This window comes from Schistocerca cancellata, chromosome 2 (assembly GCF_023864275.1).
Source record: "Schistocerca cancellata isolate TAMUIC-IGC-003103 chromosome 2, iqSchCanc2.1, whole genome shotgun sequence".
In the NCBI taxonomy this organism is placed as follows: domain Eukaryota; kingdom Metazoa; phylum Arthropoda; class Insecta; order Orthoptera; family Acrididae; genus Schistocerca; species Schistocerca cancellata.
The window spans coordinates 1,083,521,335-1,083,540,663 of NC_064627.1; the positions used below are offsets into that span (position 1 = coordinate 1,083,521,335).

The 19,329-nt window shown below is 41.1% G+C and overlaps 1 protein-coding gene across 1 annotated transcript in view; it reads left to right on the forward strand.

Annotated features, from left to right (window-relative positions):
- The window catches only part of LOC126163088 (uncharacterized), a 102,608-nt gene that overhangs the window by 42,894 nt on the left and 40,385 nt on the right, over nucleotides 1–19,329 (forward strand). Inside the window, exon 4 of the mRNA XM_049920000.1 lies at nucleotides 13,021–14,879. Within this exon, the coding sequence (XP_049775957.1) occupies nucleotides 13,021–14,879 (1,859 nt within the window). The remainder of the gene's footprint in view (nucleotides 1–13,020; nucleotides 14,880–19,329) is intronic.

Sequence of the window (19,329 nt, forward strand, 5' to 3'; positions counted from 1 at the left end):
TACACCTTCTAGAGCACGTTGGGTGGCACGGGATACATGCGGACGTGCATTGTCCTGTTGGAACAGCAAGTTCCCTTGCCGGTCTAGGAATGGTAGAACGATGGGTTCGATGACGGTTTGGATGTACCGTGCACTATTCAGTGTCCCCTCGACGATCACCAGTGGTGTACGGCCAGTGTAGGAGATCGCTCCCCACACCATGATGCCGGGTGTTGGCCCTGTGTGCCTCGGTCGTATGCAGTCCTGATTGTGGCACTCACCTGCACGGCGCCAAACACGCATACGACCATCATTGGCACCAAGGCAGAAGCGACTCTCATCGCTGAAGACGACACGTCTCCATTCGTCCCTCCATTCACGCCTGTCGCGACACCACTGGAGGCGGGCTGCACGATGTTGGGGCGTGAGCGGAAGACGGCCTAACGGTGTGCGGGACCGTAGCCCAGCTTCATGGAGACGGTTGCGAATGGTCCTCGCCGATACCCCAGGAGCAACAGTGTCCCTAATTTGCTGGGAAGTGGCGGTGCGGTCCCCTATGGCACTGCGTAGGATCCTACGGTCTTGGCGTGCATCCGTGCGTCGCTGCGGTCCGGTCCCAGGTCGACGGGCACGTGCACCTTCCGCCGACCACTGGCGGCAACATCGATGTACTGTGGAGACCTCACGCCCCACGTGTTGAGCAATTCGGCGGTACGTCCACCCGGCCTCCCGCATGCCCACTATACGCCCTCGCTCAAAGTCCGTCAACTGCACATACGGTTCACGTCCACGCTGTCGCGGCATGCTACCAGTGTTAAAGACTGCGATGGAGCTCCGTATGCCACGGCAAACTGGCTGACACTGACGGCGGCGGTGCACAAATGCTGCGCAGCTAGCGCCATTCGACGGCCAACACCGCGGTTCCTGGTGTGTCCGCTGTGCCGTGCGTGTGATCATTGCTTGTACAGCCCTCTCGCAGTGTCCGGAGCAAGTATGGTGGGTCTGACACACCGGTGTCAATGTGTTCTTTTTTCCATTTCCAGGAGTGTATATCAGCATGGCTACTCTGCAAGTCACATTTAACTGCCTAGCAGAGGGTTCATAGAACCACCTTCACTGTAATTCTCTGTTGTTCAGCTCTCAAACAGCAAGCAGAAGAAATGAACACCTATGTCTTTCTTTGTGAGCTCTGATGTCCCTTATTTTATTTTGATGATTGTTTCTCCCTATGTAAGTCTGCATCAACAAAATATTTTTGCATTCAGAGGATAAAGTTCCTGATTAAAATTTCGTGAAAAGATCCTGCCACAATGGGAAATGCCTTTGTTTTAGTAATTTCCACCTCTTGTCCTGTATCATGACATGACACTCTCTCCCTTATTTCTCTATAATACAAAATGTGCTGCCCTTCTTTGAATTTTCATGATGTACTCCAGTAATCCTATCTGGTAAGGATCCCACACCATGCAGCGATACTCCGGAAGAGGATGGACAAGCATAGTGTAGACAGTCTCTTTAGTGTGTTTCCTGCATCTTCTAAGTGCACTGCCAATAAAATGCAGTCTTTGGTTCATCTTTCCCACTTTTTTTGTGTGTGTGTGTTCTTTCCAATTTAAGTTTTTCGTAATCATAATTCCTAGGTATTAGCTGAATTTACAGCCTTTAGATTTGATTGATTTATTGTGTAACTGAAGTTTTAACAGATTCCTTTTAGCACTAAAGTAGATTTTTGCAGTTGGTTTTGATCTTCTGAGGACTTTGCTAGACAATAAACAACAGAATCATCTGCAAACAACTTAAGGTGGCTGCTCAGATTGTCTCCTAAATCATTTACACAGATAAGGAACAACAGAGGGCCTATAACACTACCTTGGGGAATGCCCAAGACAATTTCTGTTGTACTCAATGACTTTATGTCAGTTACTACAAACTGTGACCTCTCTGACAGGAAATCACGAATCCAGTCACATAACTGAGACAGTATTCCATAAGCATGCAATTTGATTACAAAATTGCTTGTAAGGTTCGGTGTCAAAAACCTTCTGGAAATCTAGAAGTACGGAATAAATGTGAAATACCTTGTCAATACCACTCAACACTTCGTATGAGTAAAGAGCTAGTTGTGTTTCACAAGAATGAGGTTGATTAAATCATTGTTGACTATGTGTCAGTATACCATTCCCTTCAAGGTAATTGATGATGTTAGAACACAATATTATGTTCTAAAATCTTGCTGCATATCGATTTTTTTGATAATTTGGTGGATTATTCCTATTGCAGGGTGTATATGACCCGGGACAACCGGGAGATCCGGGAAAAACCCGGGAATTTTTTCATCCAGGAGAAAACCGGGAAAAACCCGGGAATTTTTTAGAATTCCGGGAATTTTTCATTATTTTAGGTTTCAGTTAAATTTTTGCAATATTGACTGGTAAGAATCGATGCTCTAACAAAGGATATTACTCTATCCCGCTACTGCATAATAATACTACAACAATAAAACGTGAACGAGAAAAAAATATGAAAATAAAACATAAATTGCAAAGGAAATGTGCCATATACAACAACAAAACACAGTGCTCATACAAACGTTTGCCAACAACAAAATGTGTCAAAGGTGTTAGGAAGACTATGCAATGCTTTATAACAACAAAATGTCTCCGATGAGAGTGACGTCACAACGGTTTAACTAGATTCGTTATAGGAGTTACGAGTGGGCTCATGCGCATGCGCAGTTGAGTGGCGGGGCAAACCGATGTATCTGACCCGAATGACAATTACGGGGGTGGAGGGGGCGCCAAATTCATATTCTTGAGAAGAAAAAACTCATGTTTCACAAAGAGCCTAGCATCCAGCGCACGTTGGTCTACCGATTACTCATGATTTTGAAACGCATCCCTCTTGGTTTTTGAACGCACTCTGTAAGTTGATTTCTGAATGAATCATAAGTTAATTTTTGAATGCGTGCCTAGTGTACGTGATGTCTGTCAGGGGAATCCTGGTCGCATCTAGAAATAAACTTTCCTGCAAGCAAAAGGGGACCGGGTTATACGAGCTGAGCAGAGTAAAGCCGAACGAGTGAACGCCAACCGCTGTCTGATTATGTGGTTGATTGGGCTTGGAATGATCAGCTGTGCTATAATTACTAGCGAAATCCATAGTGTCAGACTACCAGAGTGGAAATAAATGACTAACTGGAATAACAGGTAAGAAAGATTACGTATTATCTTCTCGGTGTATCCAAGAAATGAAATTTTGTCAGAAAATTTTTAGCCAGATCGCTCCACTTGTAAGGGCCAGTTGTACAGCCCCCTTCTAGCAGCCGATTAACTTCTATTCTGGAAGTAGGGCGGAAAGTGGTTTGTACGAACATAACAACGCCTAACCGGAGAATAATCAGGGATAACTAAACCGGTGATTCTGGCAGGGTTAGTGAAGTTAACCAGCGACTAAATTTTGACAAAGGCAGGAATAGTTCCAGAGTTAGTCATGACAAGATTGTTTGTTAGAATGAGGAACGGGGACATCACACCAATTAGGGAAGAATATGACGATTCTAAATTTAAGTAAAAATCTCGTACTACTACTATTCGATCTCATGCTCGAGAAACTGGGGCGTATGAATGAAATGTGAAACTATTTTCTAACATTAAACTATTTGCTTATAGTGGGCCTAATAGGCATTTTATGTTGGTCTTCGTGAATTATATTCTGTCGTGTTATAAAAATGACCATTTGTGCAAAAACAGTTTCGTTTATTTGGTATGTGTTACAATTTCTGCAGTGTTAGAAAGACCTATTTTGTTTTATCTAGCAGACAGCGACAAAATAAACGTAATCAGATTTGAGACACCACACCAGTCATGGGTAGTATTTGTATTAACAACTTACGCAGCATTAGACAACGATATTTCGGCCTCTTTTCTTTTATGACATAACGTAAGATCTTTTAATGTTTTACACATACGAACATACGGGCTTCCTGCGTCATCGTAGCTGCCAAAGCACGGTGGCGCCTCTTACCTGGCGCTCTCTGACGACTGCTGAAACGAACCTATTTCTAACAGGTCGCGGGAAAATATTGTGAATGGCGGTTTGAAAAACGTTACTTTCAAAGCAAATTTCCTCTTTCGCAAGTGGAACTATGTGTGAGAATGTGCGATGAATTCCTTAAATCACAGAGCGTTTGATGACGAGCGATTAGAAGTATTTAGAGCCCAGATCAGACAATCGTGTCGTTATTATGAGCAAATTGATGTAGTGCTACGGGAAGCTCTCGCTCCTCTGCGGTAGCTAATTTATTTTGTGGAAAACTTTGAGAACAAGTCACTGGACTCGGCTAAAAATTTTACTGGCACATTTGTGTGATGTATCTTAAAGTGTAACACGGGCAAGAAAAATCAACATTATATGTGAAAGCTTAGCTTCTGTTGCAGCTTATTAACCTTAGAGACCAATGTTGTACGTGAAAGCTTTGCTTTTCTTGTAGCAACACTATGTATATTAATTTAAAACATTAACTTTTCCTGTTTGTGTATCCGCGCTACTTAACAGTGATGTTGCTATTAGCGGACTACATCACGTGTCCTACGCTCTGAATATCCGTTGTCATCAGCTGGCGGGATCACGTGACATGAGCAATGACGCTTACAAAAGGGTATCGTAATCTCGATTACATGGTTCGGAAAGTAACATGCAGTGTTGGGTGGGATTTGAATTTATACTTTCGTGATACGAAAATATACAGCGTACTTATTGATGCAAAAAAAAAAAAAAAAAAACCTGTCACTTAATAGCACGGAAAAAGTGTGTATTGCCTTTCTTGACTTTTGGTGTGAATTGTGCAACTTTCCAGTCTTTGGGTACGGGTCTGTTGTCGAGTGAGTGGTTATATATGATTGTAAAGTATGGAGCTATCGCATCAGCATACTCTGAAAGGAACCTAGTTGGTATACAGTCTAGACAGGAAGACTTGCTTTTGTTAAGTGATTTAAGTTGCTTCACTGCTCTGAGGATATCTACATCTAAGTCACTCATGTTGACAGTAGTTCTTGATTTGAATTCTGGAAAATTTACATCGTCTTCTTTGGTGAAGGAATATTGGCATGCTAACACCTATCACCACCTGTTGCAGGAACATTTTGTTCTGAGGATCTTGGTACATTGAGAGGAAGCTGTTTCGGATGCAGAAAACCTGCTGAAAGAACTGAGCTGGTTACAGAAAGTGCTCAAGGAAAGCAGCTACAACAACCACCAGATTTCACGAGCTTCTTTCTGAGAACACGGAAGTAAGGTCTCTGAGGAGGAGTCGGAGAAGCTTGTGTTTTTGCCATTCTGTGGCCCAGTAACAGGGAAGATTGTCCCTTAGAGAGGCATAGAATCAATTTCGTCTTCAGGGCTCCAGCAAAAATTTGACAGATCATGAGGATTGTGTAAGATGATGGAAGCCTCAAAACACCAGGCATATACGAAATATCCCGTGGGTTTGGACAGTTTTATGTCGAACAGACTGTGAATATTATTAAACAGAGCTGTGTAGAACACAACAGATGTTTTTGCATCTGGTACCCTTATAAACTGACATTAGCAGAGCGTTGCTCTATAAAATGGACATCGTATTGCATTTGAGGAAACGTCTGGTATGACGTGGACTGATAGTTTATGAGATAGCATAATAAAAGAAGTGATTGAGAAAAAAATTTGTGACAACATCCTTAATAAAAATGGCGACCTTTAGCTAAGCACATCTTAGGATACAGCTATTGGAAAGTTGAAGCAGCTGCATAATGAAACATTACCTTATATGGCAGTGGAACAAGCACCAGTGATGTCAGAGAGGGCAGCATGCTATATAAGGATGGTAGCTGCAACCAAGCAAACAGTCACCACTTGACAGTGGCCAAGGAGTACTTTTCTGAAAGCTCGTGGATTTTAAACCACTTGACTTGCCAGGAAGTTCGAGAGGATTTTATCAGGTCTACTGGTGTCAGGAGGAGGAGATGGCACAGAAGATCTGTTTATGGATGAGCTGGGTGGGATGTTTTATTTATTTGATGTATGGCTTACAGAATTATATTTTAAAAGTACATACAATTAAGTTGATTTAAGATAAGATAAATTTATATGAATCATTATAAGCAGATACATCTATATTATGTATGTACAGTCAGGCAATGAAAACTCCAGGTCAGAACATCAGCGTTGCTGAAAAAGATAGATTGCTACTTACTGTAAAGATGACGCATGAAGTTGCAGACAGACTCAGTTAAAAGACACTTACACATAAGCTTTTGGCCACAGCCTTCACCAGAAAAAGAGAAACACACACTATTCATTCACACAAGCAAGCACACCTCATGCAAACATTACCACAAACCCTCACAGCTTGGGCCAACATGCAACTATCACGTGTGATGGAAGCAACAGTCTGGAGGGGGCAGAGATGGTGAAGGGATAGCAGTGTACAGGTGGTGGGAAAGAAGTGCACTGTTTGGCGGAGTGTGGAGGGACTAGAATGCCAACAGACATGGCATCTGGAGGTTGTGGCCAGGGGGGGTGGGGAAAACAGAGTAAAAAAAGGAGAGGAATGGGGAAAGATAGGTAAGTGCATTGGCAGAGGGCTACAAACAAAGAGGGTAGGAGAAGAGAATGGGGAGGATATGATACGACAGAGGGGATGGTAACTTTTTGGTGGTGGTGGCAGTGTGTTACCTTAGGCTGAGGCTGGGATAACTGTGGGAGCAGAGAACATGTTGTAAGGATGACTCCCATCAGTGCAGTTCAGAAAGGCTGGTGGTGGAGGGGAGGATCCAGATGGCTCGGGTGGTGAAGCAGCCAATGAAATCAAGCATGTTGTGTTCAACTGCATGTTGTGCCACAGATGGTCTACCTTGATCTTGGCCACAGTTTGGTAGTGTCCGTTCATTCTGGTGAACAGCTGGTTGGTGGTCATACTGCTTGGTATATGTTGGCATATAAAAACCTGGCATATATTGTCATAGTGGTGTGACTAACAACCAGCTGTCCACCAGGATGAATGGACATCACCAAACTGTGGCTAAGAGCAAAGTAGACCACCCTATGGCACAAGATGCAGCTGAACATAACGTGCTTGATTTTAATGACTGCTTCACTACCCGAGTCATCTGGATCCTCCCCTCCACCACCAGCTTTTCTGGACTGTGCTGATGGGAGTTATCCTTACAACACATTCTCCACTCCCATAGTTATCCGGCCTCAACCTACAGTAATATACTGGCCTCACATCCACCACCAAACCGTTTTCACCCTCTCTGTCCCATCACCTCCTTCACATTCTCGTTTCCCATCATATTTGTTTGTTGTCCTGCCAGTTGCCAGTGCACCCAGCCATCTTTTCCCACTCATATCCTCGTTTGCTCCATTTTCCTCACCTCCCTGCCCCACATGCCCCTGACGCTGCACTTGTTATTGTTCTTGTCCCTGTGCACTCTGCCAGACAGTGTTCCTGTCTCCCCCAAACTGTACACTGCTATCCCTTCCCCTTACCTGCCCCCTCGATACTGTTGCTTCCATCCCACATGGTAGTTGCATTCTGGCCCGAGATGCTAGAGTTGGCAGTACTGTGTGTTAGGTGTGCTTGCTTGTGTGAATGAATGAATGATGGTTGTTTTTTTTCCTAGGTCTAAGTGTCTTCTAATTGTGCCAGTTTGCAACTTAACCTGTCGTCTTTATGGTAAGTAGCAATCTAGCATTTGATACATATATGTATGTATAGGTAATAAAGAAGACAGGAGAACTTGTAGATAAAAGAAGTTGAGAGGTTCCTTGTGATACTATCTGTCAATAAAGGCTGTGGTAATGATTATTGTACATTTTGAGAATTCCTGCTTTCCACTGCACAAGTGGCTTCATGGGTGGTGAGGCTGTAAGGGAGAGACTGTTTGACATGGAATGGAAGACAGCTTTTCTATCTAGATTATCCATAAACAGACCTCATGTGCCATCTCCTACTCTTGACACCAGTAACCTTTTAACCAGTCACCAACCAGCACTCCTCTGATCACACAGTATCACCCTGACCTTGGAGAGCTCAACCAAATCCACCATAGTGGTTTTGTGACTACCTCTTGTCATGCCATGTGATGAGAAATATCCTACCAAAATATCCTTGCCCACCAACATTACAATTTTGCTCTCAATCCGGGACCACGTGGGTCATTCCCTTGTGGCCCCCTAAGGTGGAAGACTTGTTCCATACACCAACCCACCACCTCCTTCATGAGTCCAGTCACAGACATTTGATACCAAATAAATGGCATGTCCATGCGTGAAAACAGCCATGTTCCATATGAGGGGGTATCTGGAAAGTACTGGAACTATTTTTTAAAATCTATATATTTTCAAATTGTACAAAACAATCTCATCCTCTTCAAAATACTCTCCATTACAACTAATACATTTGTCCCACTGATGCTTCCACTGTTTGAAACATTGTGTGTAGTCATTATTAAAAATGGCTGACAGCCTCTCCCTCATTTTTTCTTGACTACTTAAAGTTGTCAAATCAATGTCCTTTCATGCCCCTTTTCATGTGTGGAAATAAGAAAAAGTCGCAAGGAGCCAGGTCAGGCATGTAAGGTGTGTGGGGGCAACAGAACCATGCCATTTTTAGACAAAAACTGTCTTAACATGATGGATGTGTGCGCAGGTGCGTTGTTGTTGTGGAAAACCCAGTCTCCTGTCTGCCACAAATTGGGCTCCAAGATAACCCACTAATATCTAACTGTTGATCAGTTGTCTGTCGATGGTCTGTGAGCACAAGCCCTCGAAATTTTTTAATATTTTCATCAACTCGGGCAGTTGATGGACGTCCAGAATGAGGTTTGTCATCAATCGACATGTCACTTTTTTTAAAATCAAGAAAACCACTCCTACACTTGAGTTTTTCCCATAGCATCATCTTGGTAAACTGTTTTAACATTAAAACTGTTTCAACAGCATTTTTACCAAGTAGGAAACAAAATTTCACAACTGCACATTGTTCACTTAAATTTGCCATCATAAAAACTGAAACAAGAACTAAACATTGAAAGCAAAAATGGTACTACAGATGAACAGAACAAGCCAGGTCGAAAACAGAGGCAGCACTGAACAGGCAGTGAGTTGTATTATACACGCCTACTGGCAGAAATATATACTACACAAGCTCCACCCATGGCAGTGTTATTCCTCTCTCTCTCCCCCCCCCCCCCCCCCCTCGTATCAGCTATGCTGCAATTACTGTGCTGCACTCTGTGTGGGCATGACAAGTACCCCACTGTCTACTTACATGAGAGGCTACTGCCAAGCTTTGACAAACCGCAAACTGGACCACCCAGTTGCCAAAAATGCTGCACACAACAACAGAAATGGCTTCAACAGTTGCTTCACTACACAGGTCATTTGGATACTTCTTTCCAGCACAGGTTTCTCTGAACTACACAGGTGTGAATTGTCTCCAACGTATCTTGCAGTTATGCATTCCCCTTGGCATAAATCTCTGTTAACCTGTTTCCCATTGCCTCGCCTTATCTTCCGCCTTGTCTCTTGTGTTCTGTCCACACCATTCCTTGCCTACCTGGATTGTGTATGGCTTCTCCCATCACTCTCCCCTCCCTCCCCCTGGCAGGGGGCCATTCTCTCTCTCTCTCTCTCTCTCTCTCTCTCTCTCTCTCACACACACACACACACACACACACACACACACACTCACTCTCACCCCCTACCCCTCCCCCACCCCCCATCCTTCTTCCTTTTCTCCCTTCCCCTTTCTGTTCTCCCTTTCTGTCTCCCTCTTCATCTTTATCTCCACCTCCTTCTCCTTCCCCCCCTCTCCCCCCCCCCCCCCACTCACTTTTATGTGCTTTACTTTTTGAACTTCTTTCATCTTGTGCAGCCACTGAGACATCTGTCAAAGTGCATACTTTTACTGGAGAAAGAGCAAGAGCACAAAAGATAGCATGTGTTTTCTCTTATGTGTTTCTTTGCTCAACACATCAGTCGATTGTAGGTGAGTGGTTATATTTCCCTAATTTTAGAAATATTAATTTTGTAGTTCCTTGTGTATGCCTTAGAATTGTTTTCCCAAGTTTGCAGTCATTGTCTTTCCCAAAATGTGTCATATTTCGGGAGGGGCGAAATGATGGAATAAAAGCATAATTTAATACCACTGTGATGGAACTTCTGTTTACATTATCTTAAAGTTACAAGTTCTCATTAAGTAAAAACAAAGAAAAACAAAAAATGTTTAATGTAGGAGTGATTTAATTAGTACTCCTTACCTTTGTAGCTGAAACAATGAATAGTTATTTTATATACAAGGTGTACAACTTTGCTTCTGCCATTTTCCCCCAACATTTGAGGCATTAATGAAACAAATTGGTTACAAATGTGTCATTCAAAGTATTTTCCGTCGCTGGCCACTACTTTCTCCCATTTTTCGGGCAGTATACGAATCACACGTCTAAAAAATTATTCGTCTTTTGAAGTGATCCATGAATCAATCCAATTTGCAACTTCTTCATGAGATTGGAAGTGTGGGTCAGCCAGGCCATGCGCCATTGATCTAAACATGTGATAGTCAGAGGGAGCAATGTCTGGAGGATATGGCGGGTGGGGTAGGACTTCCCATTTTAATGTTTCCAAGTACGTTTTGACCTCTTATGCAATGTGGGGTCGAGCGTTGTCACGCTGCAAAATCAATTTATTGTGACTCTCACTGTATTGCGACCGTTTGTCTTTTAATGCTTGTATTGCGACCGTTTGTCTTTTAATGCTCTGCTCAAACGCATTAATTGCATTTGATAACAAGCACCTGTAGTTGTTTCATGTGGTTTTAACACCTCATAGTACACGACGCCGAGCTGGTCCCACCACATGCATCTTGGAGCCGTGAATATTCGGTTTGGCCGTCAACATGGAAGCATGGCCGAGATATCCCCATGATTTTGTGCATTTAGGGTTATCGTAATGAACCAATTTTTTGTCCCTGTCACAGTGCGGTGCAGAAATGCCTTCTCTTTTTGCCTTTGAAGCAACTGTTCACAAACACACAAATGCTGTTCAACGTCTCTTGGTTTCAGCTCACATGAGACCTAAGTTCCTTCTTTCTGAATCATGCCCATAGCATTGAGACGTTTTGAAATGCTTGCTGTGTCACTCCCACTAATTGTGCCAATTCTTCTTGAGTTTGACGCGAGTCTTTCCTCAGCAATGTCTCCAATTTTGCATGTTCAAAATCATTCTCTCTTCCACCACTATGCCAGTCTAAGACGTTAAAATCACCGTTCTTGAAGCATTGAAACCACTCATGACATGTTCTTTCACTAATAGCGTCCTTACCATACATACTTGAGAACATTCAGTGAGACTCAGCTGCTGTTTTCTCGATATTGAAACAAAACAGTAGCAACTCCCACAAATGAGGAGAATTAGGCTCATAAGCTGACATTTTCAATCAAGAACAACTTTATTATGCAGACACAAATCGACTAATGTTTGAATGAGGTTATGTTGACCGAGGTCCAAGCTAACTGCCTGACGTCTACGATCTGTTTCTTTCGACCGCTACTTACCATTGTGTCGCAGCCTATCAGCAAACGGCGGAAGCAAAGTTGTACACCTTTTTAAATAAAATGTTCTGCAAAATAAAAGTGGTAGTCCAAGTAGAGATCATGCAAAATAATGTTACGCTTGTGTAGAAAGACCTCATTTTGAACACAGGGCATTTCCACCCCATTGTTCTGAAGGGATGCTGCCTCAGTTGTCTGTCACCTACTGACCTGCATACTTGGAGCATTCTGTAGATGCAGGAAAGGTTTTTCATAATGCAATGCCATTATATTTTTGTCAGAAGAGGTAAATGAAGGCTCAGAAATATCGTTACAAACGTGAGCTGGTTGCAGGAACCATTGTTCCAATCACTTATATAGAGACTAAAGGAGGGGTAAGACATTGCTACAAGTACTTCCCAAGGCTTCACCACTTAAAGAAGACATTGAGGATGGAGAAGTAAACTGTACTTTCAGGTAATATTACTGAATAGGTTATCATGGGATTGACTTAATTCCACATGCCACATGTTCTTTATTTGACACTGTCAGTGCCATAGTAAGTGATGTTGTCTGCTATGCTACTTTTTATCCCTTTTTTGTTTTATAAGGTGTCCTTTTGGCAGCTCGTAGGGTATCACATTTTACTTTGATTGGTCCTTCGTTTATGCAGCTATTCCTTTTTTGGTGCTCTGTTGAGAAACTGTTGACTTTGAAAGCCTATACTGTTCATACTGACATAACCTGTTAATACAGTCATATGCAGGCTCGCTGTAGCTTACAAGTTATGTGAGACATATATTTGTGCGTAGGCTGCAGCTGTTGAGCTGCACCTCCCTGCCAGACACTCTGTCGCTGGCATTGTGTCCTCCCTTACCACACACTCTGCCAGTAGACTTATACAAACCAAAGGTGGCAATAAATCTTACTAATCAGAAGCAGTCAGAACCAGAGGTTGTGTCCAGAGAGAGAGAGAGAGAGAGAGAGAGAGAGAGAGAGAGAGAGAGAGAAAGTACTTACACTAGAATAAGTTGCGCTGTAGGTGAAAAGCTAATGCAAGTGTGTCTGTATACCAGCCATCAATCGTGAGAAGGCTAGTGCTTACAATTCCTCATTTTTGTTATTTGTAGGTTACTAAGTAAACTATAAAATAATCACATTTTTGTAGTTGAGCATTTTTTCCCACTCTGTAAAAACAATTGTCTGATTTATGCTTAACTCCCCTGTTAACCGAATTACATTTTTTTTTTCTTTGCAGCAGGCAGTTAATACCCATTATCAGTATAGTTGCTTCTAAATAAATGCATTTATGCTTGAAAGGTATGCACGTGTGATTCCATAAAAGTGAAACTGCTCTGAATTGGCACTAGCACAGTGTCAAAAGTGTTTGCTGAAAGAGAGATCAGCAAATAGCTTATTTCTGTATAAATAATAAAATTAATTCTTCTAGCAAAGCATAACTTTTTTGCAGGTTGATGGGAGTGTAGGAGGTCACGAAGAACACATCCTTGTTATGGTGGAACTAAGCAGTAATTGTGAGCAGACAACACAGCAGCTGTCATTTGGGGCACCTCGCTACCACATACAGAATGCTATGGGCAAGGTTCCACTCCACAATTGTGCAGAAAATAACCAGCAGACTTCTGTGATGTACGACATGAATATGCAACACATTTCAAGCAATGGGAAAACATTTGCCTCTCCATTTACTGCAAACAGTCAAAGTGTCTGTCCAGCCAAAACCAATATGTTCAACTGTTCTGACGGACACCCGAGCCTAACGCAGGTTCAGGTGCTCACTTTCTCGTCGGGCAAAGATGGTGTTTCAGCTGCTGGGCCAGCACACCTGTATGCCACTCAGCCAATGACGTCTGTCTCAAAAAGTGAAGGTCTTGTGGACTTAGTGCAGACAGAAAGGACACTGTTCAAAGATGTGTCCAGTGCACAGAGAGACGATCAACCGACCAAAGTGGATTTGTCGAGTGACAGAGTTGCTTCTGTATCTTCTGATACTTTGCATCCCCAGTCTGTACATAGTGCATCTACCTGTGATACTGCCCCATGTTCATCTTTAGTGAGTGCTATCCCAGAAACTGGCAATGCAGCATCAATAGTACCAGATAGCATTAGCACACAAATGATGTCCAGTATTCCTTCCGAACTACCCATTGAAATACCTACCTCATCAGAAGCTGTGTCTGCTATGAACTGTGATGAGAGTCAAGAAGTGCCCAACATTGAAGCCTCTGTGTTAGCTGCCAGTTCATCTGTTAATATGACAGATGAACTGGGAGACGATCTCAGCACAAACACATCCGATGACCTTTGCCTTGCTGTCGGTGTATCGGACTCAGTTTCTGGAAGTACACCAGGGGTCATGCCTGCTGACATATCTGTAAGCTTGCCTACACAGATTTCTGGCTCTCAGTGTTCCACCATTTCCAGTGTTACAAATAACTGCCCTTCAAGTGTTTCCATTGACTTGGAAGCTGAAACACATAGCAGTACCTGTCAACTTCCCAGAAATAATTCTCCAGAGGTTTCTGGTATTGCATCTACGCTCGTATCACGTACAGTACATGCTGACACGCAGTGTGATATTTTGGCAGAATTATCAGGAGAGAAACAAGACATTTCCAGTGGTGTGTGCACTGTCGCGTCAGAGTCAGAAGCTGTAACCTCAACACACTTAATGCCCAGTAGTATTACTGCTCTACCTGTGTCTATGGATCAACCTGAAGACACAGCTGCTGCCTCGGGTACTGTGTCTTCTTTAAACCATGACAGTGCTACAACTCTGCCTACATCTATCACGGACACATTTCCAGTTACAGAAAGTGCACTGCTTACAGAAATCTTGTTGCTTCCGAGACCCCAACAAGAAACTTCTGTAGAACCTCTGCAGGCACGTTCCAGTGTGCCTCAAAGAGAGGCAGTAAGTCCATGTCCAGCAGCCAGTGATTCACTTCCTGCCCTACAGTCTGCCACCCCAGTGCAGCCAGTGTGCTCTGTACAGACCTCCACAGTTGCAAATAGTGCCTGCAGAACCAATTTCTCCACCATAAGTCTTGTTGCACCAAGTAGTATTCCTGCTCCCTTACCTCCACCTTCGGCACCTGTTTCTGTACATAATACCTCATCTGTTGCTGCCTCATCTGTAGCCGATCCACATACTGTTTTCATTGCAACAGCTGCTGTTCCAGTTACGAGGTCTCCCACAACGTCTGCCGTAGGTTCTACAAAATTTCAGAATGGTGCTACTGAGATATTCTTTATTGAAGAAGAGGATCAGACCTTAGCTACAGCAATGGCACTCACACCCGTAATTGAGTAAGTACCTAATTCACAATTACTCAGTATCAATTAAGAAAAATAGCTATTAAAATGTTTACTGTAATTTTTTTTTTATTCAATTGGGTTAAAGTTTACAAAACATTGTCCACACACACTGCTTGTGTGTGGTATAGAGCAAACACCAAGTTTCTGTGTCAGTGTAATTAAGGACTGTTATAAACAAAGATACTGAAAAGCATAATAACCTGGGATTAAGAAAGAAAGTCTTCATTGCTGCAAAATGTACTGTAAGAGTAAGATGTGCTGCACATTCACAATATCTTGTAGTCATCTGCTTAAGGAGTTAGGCACTTCGACTACTGCTTCACAGTATATTTATTCCTTGTGAAATTTGTTGTAAATTATCCAATGCAGCTTAAAAGGAACAGTGGCATACGTAATTACAATACCGGGAGAAAAAATTACATTCGTGACACCACAATAAGTTTGTCTTGGGTGCAAGAAGCATTGTATAATTCTGGAACCAAAATTTTTGACCACTTACATAGTAATATAAAATGTCTGGCAGAAAGCAAAGTAAAATTTGAAAACAAGCCGAAAACATTTCTCCTTGACAGCTCTTGTTCCATAGAAGAATTTCTGTCACATTAATGTGTAAAATGTGGTGGATGAGAGTTACTAACTCACATATGCATATTATGACTCATTCCACATCTATATATTATTATATTATATTATTTATTTTATGGCCTTCATTGGACCACTCTAGTCAAAAATACAAAGTTGTAAACAAGTTGTTACACAGTGATACAATATGGCTCGACAATAACTTAATATGATATTTAGGTAATATAATTATTAGAGTCTATTCTTATATGAAGGGTGTTTTGCTCTTCTGTCTGCCCAATATTTCTTCATTCTTTCAGATATCTTCTTTCTTTCTTCATCTGAGACCACTCTTCCTGTTCTCCTTTTATTGATTTTCAGTTGTAGTCTGGTTTGCGGGTCTTGCAGTATTCTGGTTTTCTCTGTCTTGTTTTTTAGGTCATCTACTGTAATTTGGAGTTCTTTTATATCTTCCTTAATTTTGGTGATCCATTTAATTTCGCTCTTGCTATTCCACAATTTTTGTATTATTTTTGTACTAATTCTGTTTTCTGTAGTTCTCATCAGATGTCCAAAGAATGACATGCATTTCTTCCTGATCGTGCTCATGACAGGTTCTATTTTCTTATATACTGTTTCATTTGATGCCATTCTCCAATGTCCATTTATTTTATACTGTTTATTTATACATGTCCTAATTATTCTTCTTTCTATTTTTAGTATTCTGTCAATTTCTGCTGTATTAGTTGTTTTGAAGATAGTTTCAGTTGCATACGTTATTTCTGTCTTATAGTGTTTTAATTTTGCATCTATGTTTTAATTTTGCATCTATAGATAGGCTTTTTTTGTTGTATGTAGTTTTAGTAATGTAATTTGTGTAGTTCAGTTTCTTTTATTCTATTCTGCCATGATGGCTTCTCATTTAGATTGTATGTTATTATTTCGCCTAAATATTTAAATTTATCAACAATTTTGATTTCCTGTTCTCCTATTGTAATTCTGTTTGCAAGTGGTGGGTCAGTTAGCATAATCTCCGTTTTTTCAAACGATATTCTAAGGCCTACTTTCTCTGCTATTTCTTGTAGTGATTTCACTTGTTGCCTGGCTTCTTGTACGGTGTTGACTAGGAGAGCAAGATCATCAGCGAATCCCAAGCAGTTTAAGCTAATATCATCTTTTGCACTTCCAATTCTTATCATCTTTGGATTGTCCTTGTACCATTCTCTCATTATGTATTCCAGTGCACAGTTGAACAGTAATGGTGATAGGCAGTCACCTTGTCTTAAGCCTGTTTTTATGAGGAATGGTGCCGAAATTTCTCCTATGAACTTCACTTTTGATTTGGTGTTGGTTTAAGTGAGTTGTATTATTTTAATTAGTTTTGGATGGAGTCCTGGATTTCTTAAAATTTTTAATACTGATGGTCTGTGGAGACAGTCATATGCCTTCTTAAAATCTACAAATGTTATTGCCAGAAGTTTGTTCCGTTTCTTGTAGTATGCCATAATCAATTTTAAACTAATTATCTGCTCTGCCCAGCTTCTCCATGGTCTGAAACCTCCCTAATCTTCCCCTAACTCCTGTTCTAATTGCTCCTTGATTCTTTCATATAGGATCTTGGATAGAATTTTGTATGTGCAATCTAGGAGAGAGATTCCTCTGTAGTTGTCTGGGTTGCTCTTATCTCCCTTTTTGTGTAGTGGGTGGATGATAGCTGTGGTCCAATGTTCGGGGAATCGTTCTGTTACCCAAATTTTTGTTAGAGCCATGTGTAAGGAGGTCCTGGCTGTGTCACTTGCATATTTCCACATTTCAACAAAAACCTGATCTTCTCCACATGCCTTATAATTTTTTTGTTCTTTAAGAATTTTTTCCACTTCTTGGAAAGTTGGAGGGTCTAGTTTGTTAGGTTTGGTTTTTATTGGGGTATTTATGTTGATTTGTAAGGGTTCTTTGGGTTCCTCGAAATTCAGAAGTTTGTTAAATGCTTTTGCCATGATTTCTGCATTTTCCTTGTTACTGTATGTCATTCTTCCATCTTCATCTTTCAGTATTAGTGTAGGGGCCTCATATTGTTGTAGATGTTTCCCAAAGATTTTATAGTAGTTCTTGGAGTTGGTTTTATGATAATTACCTTCTATAGAGTTTATAATATCTTTATGGAATCCTCTCTTGATTCTTCTAATATTTTGTGTGAATTTTTTCTTTCATTTTTTAGGTTTATGGCATTTTCTTCAGTTTTGTGTGTTTGAAACTTTAACCATGCTTGGTGTCTATCTTCATGGAATTTGTCACATTCTGATGTCCACCATGCATGTTTCCTTCGTGGGTTCAAGGGAGCTAGATTCTCTGCTTCTTTTTTTAAGATTAGGAACTAGTTGTTCTAGATCATCTGTTAATTTGATGGTTTGTGTTATTTGTTGGTATTTATTATTTTTAATTAACTGATGTGGGTCAAACTTACTTTTTATTTTATTAGTTTTTCCAGTCCTCTTATTTAACGGAGTGAATTTGATTTTAATTTTAACTATGTAATGGTCTGAGCCTGTGTTTACTACTCTCAGTCCTTTAACATTGTGGATCTCCTCATGAAAATTTTTGTCCATACAGACATGGTCTATCTGCCACTCCCCCTTCCTCCAGTCTGTTTGTTTCCATGTTTTAAGTTTATTTGGCTTCCTCTTAAAGTATGTTGATTTAGATATAAGGTTGTGTTCTCTGGAGAGTTCTACAAGTCTTTGACCGTTTTTGTTCGTAAATTTATGTGGACTCCATTTTCCAATTATATCTTTATATTTCCTTTCTTTTCCCAACTAAGCATTGAAATCTCCCAATAAGATTTGTACATTCTTTTTATTTACTCTTTTCACAGTTTGTTCTAGAAGGTCCCAAAATTTATCTACCTCTTCCTTTGTTTTTGTTAGACATTTTTTTTCCATTTGTTGGGGCATGAGCATTTATTATTGTATAGGTTTTATTCATTGTTTTAAAGCTTAGAGTCATAATTCTTGGTGATACTGCTTGGAAATCCGTTACTGAATCTATTATTTTTATGTTTACTAATAACCCTGTTCCAAACTGGGGACATTGTTTCATTGCTCTTGGTCCTGGTTTCCCATTATAAATTCTGTATCCTTGTGATTCGAATGGGTCCTCTGCGGTGTTTCTCATTTCTTGGATCCCTGTTATTAAAATTTTTTGTTCATTTAGTTCATCTGTGAGCTCCTTGAGTTTTCCGGTCTGAAGTAATGAGTTTATGTTGTGTGTTGCTATATAATTTATCTGCTCATGTTTAATCTTCTTTTTGTGTTTTAGTGTGCATTTTGATGGTTGCAAACACTCCGATTCGTTGCTGTCTTCTAGTTGACTACCCACAGAATCCGATGTAGTCTTTTCCTGCCTTTTTGAGCAGGACGGTGGAATTTTTTTTCCTAGAAGACCTTTCCATTTTTGACTCTCAAAGGTTGTCAACCTTAGTTGGAGCAAGCTCCGATTTACAACTACAGTTGTTAACTGCAGAGGGTGTGTTTGGTCCGCGATAGCTATTTTATTTCACTCAAGTCTGCCGGTAAACCGGTGAGGACTTCCCTATCTGCCACCTGGGATGCGCCACGTAGGAGTATCACCTCTCCTCCTACTATGACAGCATAGTAGGTTCGTGGTCTCATTCCACATCATTAAGATTTATCATGTAAAGATCAATGGGACATGAAACTAATTAGCTGTCTCTAAGATACACTACATCTCCTCAGTGTTCTGACAATTGCTCACATGATTTTACTGTCGTATGTATGAAAATATGAGAGGCATGACCTGTCACTGATCAAAGAACAGTGTCAGAGATCAATTTTTAGATAGGTGTCTTGTAATGCAGTTCTTT